Source organism: Trichechus manatus, unplaced genomic scaffold (genome assembly GCF_000243295.1).
Source record: "Trichechus manatus latirostris isolate Lorelei unplaced genomic scaffold, TriManLat1.0 scaffold00250, whole genome shotgun sequence".
Taxonomy (NCBI): Eukaryota; Metazoa; Chordata; class Mammalia; order Sirenia; family Trichechidae; genus Trichechus; species Trichechus manatus.
In genome coordinates this window covers 2713318-2724525 of record NW_004444186.1, presented here as the reverse complement: position 1 = coordinate 2724525, position 11208 = coordinate 2713318, and the positions used below count along the sequence as shown (strand labels likewise).

The 11208-nt window shown below is 47.1% G+C and overlaps 1 protein-coding gene across 1 annotated transcript in view; it reads left to right on the top strand.

Moving 5' to 3' along the window:
* Window positions 1–6606, top strand: part of FCGR1A (Fc gamma receptor Ia) — a 17417-nt gene extending 10811 nt beyond the window's left edge. The window contains 2 exon segments of the mRNA XM_023724593.1: window positions 718–1021; window positions 2090–6606. Coding sequence (XP_023580361.1) covers window positions 718–1021; window positions 2090–2234 — 449 coding nt within the window. The 3' untranslated portion in view covers window positions 2235–6606.
* The last annotated feature ends 4602 nt before the right edge of the window (window positions 6607–11208 follow it).

The following is an 11208-nucleotide window of genomic DNA, read 5'->3' as shown; positions in this document are numbered from 1 at the left end:
TCCCTTTTCTTCCCTGAGATTGAGGTTTGCTCAAGGGGATTTCTTGGCCCAGCAAGGAAGACGAAGGCTCTTCAGGAAAAGCCCATGAACGGGCCTTTCACCTTTGATTCAGAATTTCACTCTTCTTCTCAGAAACTCATTAAATTTCCTTTCTTAATTCTTTTCTTTTTACTCTGTTTCCTTTCTCCTCTTCCTCCATCCTTCCTTTTTATTCTCTATCTCCTCTGTCTCTCTCATTCTCTTCTTTCCTCCCTCTCTCCCTATCCCTGACAAACAGTATATTGTGTTCCTCGTATCTGTTGTCATCATCTGGGGGCATAAAGACACTGGGGAGCGGTCCTTGCTTTAAGGAGCCTACATGGTGGGTTGATAAGATAGCGATTTTGTGGGCTGTGCATTCCTACCTGCTCAAATGTCAATTTTTAACAAGGGTGAAGGGATTGTGAGCTCCAGAACCAAAGGAAAAAAAAAAAAAAAAACCTGTTTAAAGAGTTCAAACTCAGCTCAAGCCTTTAACAGCATAAAGACAGCAGCTGTCTCTGAAACCAGGAAGTAAATCTACTGACTGGGCCCTGGCAATTAAGTTATTGCAAGGAGCCTGCCCTCTTATCTAAATACTTTCTAGCCCAGCTGGAGCTACCTCCTTCCTGCCCCATGAAATTACCAGCCCCGCCATCTGGGTCAGGCATATCAGAAAGTCTTGGTCAACCTTCTCTTCCAAATATATCTCAGCGGGGCCCCACTGGTTTCTAAGTAGTATCTCTCATCTTGGTCTTTCTGTTTCAGGCCTGCAGCCAGCAGTTCCTGTCTGGTTTCATGTCTTTGTCTATCTGACGGTGGGAACAGTATTTTTGGTGGACACTGTTCTTTGCGTGACAATACAGAAGAAACTCCAAAAGAAGAAAAAGTCCAATTTACAATTCTCTTTGGCTTTTGGCGATGGGGAAAAGGCAACTTCTCACCCTCAGAAAGACAGCCGTGTAGAGGAAGCCCTGAAGTGTCAGGAACAAGAAGAACAGCTGTAAGAAAGGAGACACCAGAAGCTCCGGGGGGGTGGGGGGGGGGAGAGGCAACAGCAGCTCAGTGGGGGCCATGGATCTGGACAGTCCCCACCCCTTCCTCTGTGTGAGCACCAGGGCACAAACATCCAAAAGGTGAAAGAAACTAGAACTCTGGGTCCCGTGGCATCTGATGAACTCTTCGATAAATCAGATGAATGAGTCGACTTCAACTGAGATAAACTTGGTGATCAGGGATGGTTTGAAGTGAGATCTACTCTAAAGAAATTCATAAAATTTGGAAGTCAAGTCTAGCTTGATTACCCCAATAGGTAGTTTAAGAAGTAGTATATTTCTGGGGACAGCCTGCAAACATTCAAGAGATTGAGACAGAGATAAGGACAGAATTAACGAGAGAGGGAATAGGTATAAGGGAGGCAAGAGGGAATAGTATAGTCCAAAAAGAGGGAAAGGAAATATAACTTAAGATTGACTTCTGAGCGTCTGTACAGATGAGAGCGCTCACGCCTCTGGTGCTCAGGATAGTCACTTCCTTGCTTTTCTCTTTTAGTACGCTAGCAGGGAATGCTTCCATCTATCTTCCAGAGATGGAGATACAAACGAGGAAGTCACAGTGAGAAATCGGTCCATTATTCTCTTGCTTTCATTTAAGCCTGTCTCAAAACCTCTCTGTACCCAGAGACACCAGAGGTCCTTGACTATCTGTCCCAGTCCCCTGCCCTATAGGGAAGCAGAATGTAACTGCGGCTTTCCTTAATAAATTAAACCCAGATCACCAAGCATCGCACTGCAAGGAGAGACTTGGGGTGAGGGTGGGGGGATATAAAAAAGCTCTAGCCTTTGTTTCCAGAGATTTACTTTACTCTTCTGAGTTTCTTTCTGGCTGATTACTAGGTAGCTTCAAGACACGCTGATTTCCCACTCTGGCTCTCTTTGGAGACAAAGTATTTTTCTTGCTACTCTGTAACGCAACTGAGATAAAACTGACATGCGTGAATAGAACTTTACTAAAAGCTTAGGGCAAACCAGAAGGCGTATAAATACAAACAAATTTTGCAATATGACTCTAGGTTATTTGGCTTTCAAAATGGAGCTTATCTGCCAAACGAGGATGCATCCCGGACTCGCCTGTCTTGGCTGCGTGTGGCAGAGCGCCCCTTTAACGTCCACCACCTAGAACATCCTCAAGCAACTTGGGACTCGAAATCGGTGTGAGAACACCTGAGGCACTTCTTCTCTAATCTGTGGACAATAAGAATGTTCTTCTCCCCTTCACCTTCAGAAAAAAAAACTACAATAATCATCATCACAGTAGAAGTACAACAACTCCAACATTTGTATTAAAAGAAACAGTCACGTATAATAGCGGGGCTTATTAATCGTACATAATGTTTGGTCTTGTGGGCTGGGGAGGTAGGGAAATAAGGAGAATTGAAGAGAATGAGTCCCAGAGGAGAGAGACATAAAGATCCTCCACAGAGGACTGTAGCTTGAGGAATATGAAACTGCAGCAGGAAGTGGCATCCACACTCAGAGGACAGACGGCTGTTACCCTCACACAGTGGGCAGAATTTCAGGGAAAGGGCTCTCTGGGGACAGGAGGGGGGTCAGACATGGAAATAGAGCACTATGACCTGGGGCACTTATGACTAGAATAAGGCCAGTCATTGCTAGAGCATAAGGAAGTGCTTTTCCCTTCCTCCCCTCCCCTTCTGTGTTTCCTCTACAGATTTGTCCATGCTTGTATCTCTGTCACAGGGCGCCTGGTGGTGGTTCGAACCCACCCAGCGGCTCCTCGGGAGAAAGACCTGGCGATCTGCTTCTGTAAAGATTATAGCCTAGAACACCCTACGGGGCAGTTCTACTCTGTCACATGGGGTCACTATGAGTCAAAATCAACTTGACAGCACCTAACAACATCTTTGTCACAACTGTTTTTTATGTACTTTAATGATTAAATAATTGATTAGTTTACATCAGTTTGTTAATTGACACTTCATACTTTGTCTACCCTTATTTCTGGCTTATAGCTGTGCCAGGAGTAGGTTCATGGGGTCCCCATACCTGCCTGTTCTCTGAGCCTCAGAAGTAAGTCTGGTCAAGGCCTGGTGCTATCTCAGACTTCCTCCAGGTGGGTGCCCAGCCCCCCAATGTCCCTGAAGTGGAGTTAGGTGCCCTCTCTCCGTGGCACTCACTTCCATTATCTAAGGGCCCATTTCTCTTTACTGTTTTTACTACATCCTGTACTGGAAGCACACACAGCTATCCCCTGACTCTGTTGCGGAAAGAGACCCAAAGGATCTTGTATCCCTTCTTTGCACTGCCATCCCCCACCTTCAGGGAAAGCCTGTAGGTGTCTGCATGGGAGGCGTGGTGGCTAACTCCATCTGGGGACAGGGAAACCATGGGAAGGAAGTGAAAAGTTCTCTAACTTCTAGAGGCAAATTAATAGCTACAGGTGAACTTTACCTTATAGTCTCCTTTTTTGGGACCACGAAATCCACTGTTTCAGATATAAAGACAAATGCACTGACTCTTTCTGCACAGCAGTTTTTCAGTTCGCAGCGAGGGGCAAAGGCTGAAAAAGTCAAGGAGACAGCAGCTCACCCCAGCCTTTAGAGCAGGATTCTTCCTGGGGAAGAGCAGTTCTGTTTCTTGTGGTTTGTGTGCCACCGTTAGCCAGTCCCATAGCCCCTTGGCATTGCCCGGAAGCACCTGCAGGCAGTTCCCCTGAAGGTTTCTGATTGTTGATGCCTGTGCAAGCTGGCATCTGGGGCAGGCCAGACTGCCAAAGAGTTAAAGAGCCAGGATGCGTCCTCAGCAAACAAGGATGGAAGTTAAATACCCCCACCTGGTTACCCCTCAGTGGGGCTATTCTGTGGTGTATTCCACACAGTCTCTCAGAGGCCCCTGGGGGACTGAGCCCCGATTTCCCACCATGGTACCTGGCCCGCTAGTGCACCTTTACTGCCTTTCCTTCCTTCCTTGTCACGCTTCTCCATTCCCTTCACGATGCTTTCTAGGGCGATCTTCCAAATAAACTACTCGCATCCGAATCCTGGCCTCAGTCTTCTTTTCAGGGAATCCCAACTAAGACCGCTCGGTTGTTTTAACAGGGCCAACTCAGGGACACTAATGACTGGCTGTAAGTTATCTTTCATCGGTTGCTTTCATGTAACTTTAGCTTTTATGCCCTGAGCCTTCAGTCTTGTTTGGTAAAACAAGACAAACGTGTGGCCCTCTTTAACTAGTGAATTCGTCCTGCTCATTCTTTACGTGTATTTTCTTTTAGGTTTTTCTGAACCCTCCAGGAAGGACTGATCTCTCCCTTTTCTTTGTCCTTGATATTCCTTTGCTCTGGATGGATGCCTGTTATCACAACCTTTCAGTGAGACTTAGTCATCCCACTATGCTAGCTTTTGGTGCTGGTGGGTGATATAAAAAGATGGGGGGGGGAGAGAATAATCTTCAAGGTACTTAAAACTTGATGTGAAATTAGAAAGTCACAGAAATGCTTATATTATTTGCATGTCTTAATCATGCTCTAAATTCACAAAGAGAACAAAGGAGCTAGTAGCATAGACATTCAATCTCTCCTTTTCCTTCCTCTGAACTCTTGCCCTCCCTGCCACCTTCGTTTATTCTTCGGTTTTAATTGGTAATTTAAAGGTATGTTACATGTTCTTCTTACGGTTTTAAAATTTACTTTTAGATTACACAATCAATACACAATTCTTTTTTATTCCGCATTTACTTCCGACATCTCTTCAACCTAGCCATCCTCCCACCAGTCCTTCACTGCCATGGAGTCGATTCCGACTCAGAGCGACCCGACAGGAAACCGACAGAGTTTCAAGGAGCTGCTGGTGGACTCGAGCCGCCAACCACTCGGGTAGTAGCCGAGCGCTTTAACCACTGCATCACCAGAGCTCCTAAACCTAGAACTACTCCAGTAGAAATACCATTCTGTAAAGGTGACCCAGACAGCTGTTGGAAGCGAGTGGAATGAGAAAACTCTAAAGCAAAGAACTCCTTATCTACCTTCTGGGACGGAGGACACCCCATCCCCAGCTCCACCTACCACCATAAACCGAGGAAAGCCCCTACGAGGACTTCCGACTGAAATTTGAAATGATCGTTTGTGGATCACCTAGGGAAGGCATGAAGGAGCCCTGGGGGCGCAGTGGTTAAGCGCTCGGCTGCTAACCGGTGTAGCAGTCGGCTTCATTAAAGATTTACAGCCTTGGAAACCCTATGGGGCAGTTCTACTCTGTCCTACCGGGTCGCGTCGAGTCAGAATCGACTGGATAGCGATGGGTTTGAGGGGTTTTTTTGGAGGGAAGGCATCCTTCTTGATACCACGGCAAGGACGACTCCAGACGAGGCCGAAGTCACAGCCTCGCATCTCCCGCCGTGGCATCTAACCGGTGGCGCCTCTGGAGCGAGCCGCCCGCAGGCCTTTCAACCTCTCCGGGCTGAGATCCCGTTCCGTGCCCGGCCGGCGTCCGTCTCCGCTCAGCGGCGTCTGGGACCCGAGATAAGTGAACCACACCCCCCAGGGCTTCATGTCTGTGCTTCCCAAGTATCCCTCCAAAACGCTCCCTCAGCTCAGAGGAAGAAACAACACCGAGAGCTGCGGCGCAGAGCGAGCTCCTGGGACCTCGCTGAGGGCCGCGGGGAGGGAAACGCAGGACCCAGCAGAAGCCGAACTCCCAGGAATTTAAATCGATGGAAAAATGGACGCACAGAGGAGGGGGCCCGTTCGGGACTCCAAACTACCGACCTTGAGAGTTGGTAGCCGAGCGCTTAGTCACGACGCCACGGAACCGCGCCACAACCCCCAGCCCCGCAGAGCGCACCTAACTCTCTGACGCGCCGGAACCCGGAAGTGGTGCCGGAAGTGGTGCTGTGGGAAACCCAGAGCGCCATCTAGTGGATGTGACGGGTTGGAACTGCGAGGAGCTTCTGCGAGGTTCGCCTGCCTCAAAGGGGAGCGGGCAGGGCCTCGGGAGGACGGGTTCCGGGATTTACCCCTCTGTACTGTCTCAACCTTGGTGGCGCAGTGGTTAAGAGTTCGGTTCCTAACCACAAAGGTCAGCACTTTGAATCCACCAGCCGCCCCTTGGAAACTCTACGGGGCAGCCCTGTAGGGTCACTGTGAGCAACAACTTTGGTTTTTGCTTTTAATACAGAATAATGAGAACAAGGGGATTTTGATACATTGAAGGTGCAGATACTTAACTCTGGGATGAAGTTACTTCAGAATGGCTATTTGAGAAGAAAGTCACACGCTTTGTCCCTTTCAGCTCCTGCTTCCTGTCACCATTCACTCCCGCTTAGATCTCATCACCTCACCAGGTGTATAGGTAGGTAGTTAAACAGTGGAACTTGAAGGGCCAGAGGGGTGTGATGAAGACCCGTCCCTGCTCTGGCCTGAACCGAGAACACACTGTTGTTCAAAACCTAACCTTATTTTGAAGCCTAAAGTCTCAGCTTTTCAGAGCACAGTGTCTATTTCTCATATAACAATAGTTTACAGCTAGGCCTTGGTATTTTCCTGTTGAACAAAAACAATTTCACAGAACATCACCCTTAGACAAAGCCACTCTGTCCATGATGAATCAAGACAAAAAGATGAACACTTAATTGAGATGTAATTGATATACAGTAGCTGCACATATTTAAAGTATAGCGTTTAATAGGGCTTGTCATTTGTATACAGCCATAAAACCCTCACCACCATCAAGATAATGAATACATTCATCAAACCTAAAAGTCTCCTTGTCTCCCTTTGTAATCCGTCCCTCCCAACCCCTGTACATCCCCAGAGCAACCACTGATCTGTTTTCTGTCACTGTAGATTAATTTGCCTTTAGTAGAGTTTTATGTAAATGGTACCACACAATATGTACTCTTTTGTCTGTCTTCTTTCATTGGTAAAATTATTTTGAGATTCATCCATATTGTTGTGTGTATCAATAGCTTATTCCTTTTTTTTTTTTTTTTCCTGAGACACGTTGCATTGTATGGATAGACCACATTTTCTTTATTCTTTCACCTGTTGATGGATATTTGAACTGTTTGCAGTCTTTGGCTACCACGGATATAGCTGCTATGAGCATCCATGTGCAGGTCTTTGTAGGGGCATGAGTTTTCTTTCTTTTTGGGTAAATACCTGAGTAGAATGACTGGAACACATAGCCGATGTATGTTTGACTTTTTAAGAAACTGCAAACTGTCTTCCAAAGTGGTGGTCTACCAGAGTTCCCGTTGCTCCGTATTCTTACCAACGCTTGGTATGTCAGTCCTCATAATTTGAAATGTCTTCTTGGGTGAAGTATCCGAATCTATTGCCAATCCCCCCCACCCTTGGACTACTTGTTTTATTATTGAGTTATTAGAGTTGTTAATATTTTCCAGATATATGCTTTGCAAATATTTTCTGTCAGTAGCTTGTCTTTTTATTCCTTTATAAAGTCTAACTCTTTCAAAAGCAGTTTTAAATTTTTTAAATATGCTTTATTTTTTAGAACAGCTTTAGGTTTAGGTCTGTGCAGAAAGTACAGTTCCCATCTGCCCTCCCCCTGCCCCTGCAGTTTTTCTTATTCTCAACATATTGCATTAGTGTCTTCGTCACCTAGTGCTCCTCTAACAGAAATACCACAAGTGGGTGGCTTTCACAGAGAGAAATGTATCTTCTCACGGTCTAGTAGGCTAGAAGTCCAAATTCAGGGCGTCAGCTCCAGGGGAAGGCTTTCTCTGTCGGCTCTGGAGGAAGGTCTTTGTCATCAGTATTCCCTGGGTCTGGGAGCATCTCAGCGCAGGAACCTCAGGTCCAAAGGACGCGCTCTGCTCCGGGCACTCGGTGGTATGAGGTTCCCAACTCTCTGCTTGCTTCCCTTTTATCTCTTGTAAGATAAAAGGTGGTGCAGGCCACACCCCAGGGAAACTCCCTTTACATTGGATCAGGGATGTGACCTTAGTAAGGGTGTTACAATCCCACCCTAATCGTCTTTAACATAAAATTACAATCAGAAAATAGAGGACAACCACACAATACTGGGAATCATGGCCCAGCCACATTGATATACATATTTTGCGGGGGGGGGGGGACATAATTCAATCCCTGACAATTAGTGTGGTACATTTACTACTATTGATGAAGCAATAGTGATACATTCTTAACTAAGTTCACAGTTTACATTAGAGTTCACTCTTTGTGTTGTACAGTCCTATGGGTTTTCATGAATGTGTAATACCATGTGTCCATCATCACAGTATCATACCGAATAGTTTCACTGCTCTTAAAATGCCCTGTGCCTCACCTATTCATCCCTCATCCCCTCACTCTGACCCTCTAGCAACCACTAATCTTTTTACTTTTTCTATAGTTTCACTTTTCCAGAACGCCATAGAGTTGGGATTGTATAGTATGTAGCTTTTTCAGATTGGCATCTTTCACTTAGCAATATGTATTTATGGTTCCTTCATGTCTTTTTGTAGCTTGATAGTTCATTTCTTTTTATTGCTGAATAACAGTCCATTGTCTGAATGTACCACAGTTTGTTTATCCATTCACCTATTGAAAGACACGTCGGTTGCTTCCATACTGGGGGCAATTATGAATAAAGCTGCTATAAACATTCATTTACAGGTTTTTGTGTGGACATAAGTTTTCAATTCACGTGAGTAAATACCTAGGAGTATGATTGCTGGCGTGTATGTTAAGTTTATGTTTAGCTTTGTAAGAAACTGCTAGACTGTCTTCGAAAGTAGTTGCACCATTTTGCATTCCCACCAGCAGTGAATGGGCGGTCCTCTGGTTCCACATCCTCTGCAGCATTTGGTGTGGTCAGTGTTTGGGATTTTAGCCATTTTAGTAGGTGTGTAGGAGTCCCTGGGTGGTGCAAAAGGTTAACGTGCTCGGCTGCTAACAGAAAGGTTGGAGGTTCGAGTCCACCTAGCGGTGCCTTGAAAGAAAGCCCTGACAATTTACTTCCAAAAAATCAGCCATTGAAAGTCCAATGGAGCACAGTTCTACACTGACACACATGGGGTTGCTGGCAACTGGTACTGGTAATAGGTATGTAGTGGTGTCTCATTGTTGCTTTAATTTGCAATTCCCTAATGATATATGATATTGAGCATCTTTTCATATGCTTATTTGCCATTTGTATATCTTCTTTGGTAAGGTGTCTGTTTAGATCTTTTGCCCATTTTTTAAATTGGGCTGTTTTCTTGATGTTGAATTTTTAAGAGTTCTTTGTATATCTTGGACACAAGTCCTTTATCAGATACGTGTTTTGCAAATATCTTCTCAGTCTGTGGCTTGTCTTTTGTTGCTTAATTAAGAGCCATTAGTTTTTGTTCTCTCACAAGAATTGACATATATTCCAGGTGTGGGTTTGCTTTTCCTGCCCACAGGGCCTCAGACAGCACCACTAGCCAGAGGCTGACAGAGTGCCTGATCCTCAGGAATGGGATCCTACACAACATAGCAGCTAACCAGGGGATACACTTCACAGTAAAGTGCAAGAGTGGGTCATGACCACAGGATCCACTGGTCAAATCCCATGCTGCAGCCCAGAAGTGACATACAACACTTCCACTTACAACTCATTGGTCAGAAGTAGTTAGATAACACCACACAACCACACAGAGGATAGTATATAAAAAGGTAAGAAGCTGGAAATATTGTGTGAGCACATAATACTATCACAAAGAGTATTTAAGATACGTAAAAAGCATGCTGGCAAATATCAGCTGGCTTCAAAGAGCAGTCTCCCTGCATTTTCGCCATTCTCAGTAATGGGAAAGAGTCGGTGAGCATCTCACCTACCCATAACTCAGCCTGTTTCTCAATTGCATGTTCAGCGTGATTTCAGAAAGGAGATGTTATTTTACTTCTGATCAATCAACATTACATCATCAAGTAAAAGGACTGTATTGAGGGTAAAGTCGGTGTTTTATATTTTCTTGCACAACTTAGAAGAAATGTTTTCATTAATTTTTGCAGAAAAAAAGTATTGGCTACAGTCAATCGTTATTCGTATTTTTACTTGGTTGCAAATCTCCTGTTTGCTGTCACTCATCAGTCATTTCTGTGTTTCTGAAATGTCTAAGCGAATTCTATCGTAAATAATGTGCTTAACAACGGTCAACCCTATTTTCAGCTCCGTGGTTGCTAGAGCGGAGAACGGGACTCCGGTATCCACAGACCAAGGAGGAAGCTCGGGGGAGGCGTGGCGCTCCAAGCGTGTCCCGCGACGGGCCGTGGGCGCCACCTGGTGGCCACCTGTGCACACGGCGGCCTTTCCCGCCTGCCCTGGCCGCAGCCACCAGTGTGCTCTGGGACCGAGATGACGCGGAAGCTGATGAGTGCTCGCTGTCCTGCAGTCTCCTTCAGAGCCCCGTGAGGGTTTAGGTGCTTTCCCAGGACCGGCAGGGGCGAGAAGTGGGCTCTCGAGCTGGCCGACGGCAGGAGGGCAGGCGGGTGGAAGCGAGCCAGGAGATCGCGCGTGTCCGATTCGCCGTCCAGCTCGAGCGCGGCCCCCCCAAAGCCCGGGGTGATTACTCGGGGCGGCCAGGACCACAGCAGCAGGAAGGAAGCATCGCGGGAAGCCAGGGTGCGGGTTCGTGCGCGGCCTCCTTAAACCGCGGATTGGCGGCGGCGCCACCCGGTGGTCGGCCGCGCACGTGCAGCCCGGGCCGCCTTGCGCGGGGGCTGCTGGGAAGAGCGGAGTAGCGCGGAAGTGTGCGCGCTCTGCGGGGGACACGCGGCCGAGGAGACTGGTCATCTGGGTGGAGGAGACTGCCGGACAGGCGTCCGGCGGACGTCCCAACTTCTCGGCCTGCGAGGCAGACACATATGACACTTTCCCCCACGCCGACCTCCCCGCTGGCTCCATCACGATCAGAGCCAGGAAGGGACTCTGGCCGGCAGAACCAGCGGACTGGCGGGTGGGGAACTCCCAGGCTGTTCACGGGTTGTCCCAAAGTGTATTCAGGAACAATAGAGCTTCACCCACACGAGTGCAAGGCCTATCCCGAGATGACAGTAGTTGCCAGAGCTGAGATCAAGGCCCCGGAAGGGAGCTGATGGCACAAGATGTGCAGCTAGCAGGGAGGAGGGTGGGTGTTCTATTATTGGCCCCAGACTCAGCAAGGTCAAGCCCTAGGGCCTGCTGGG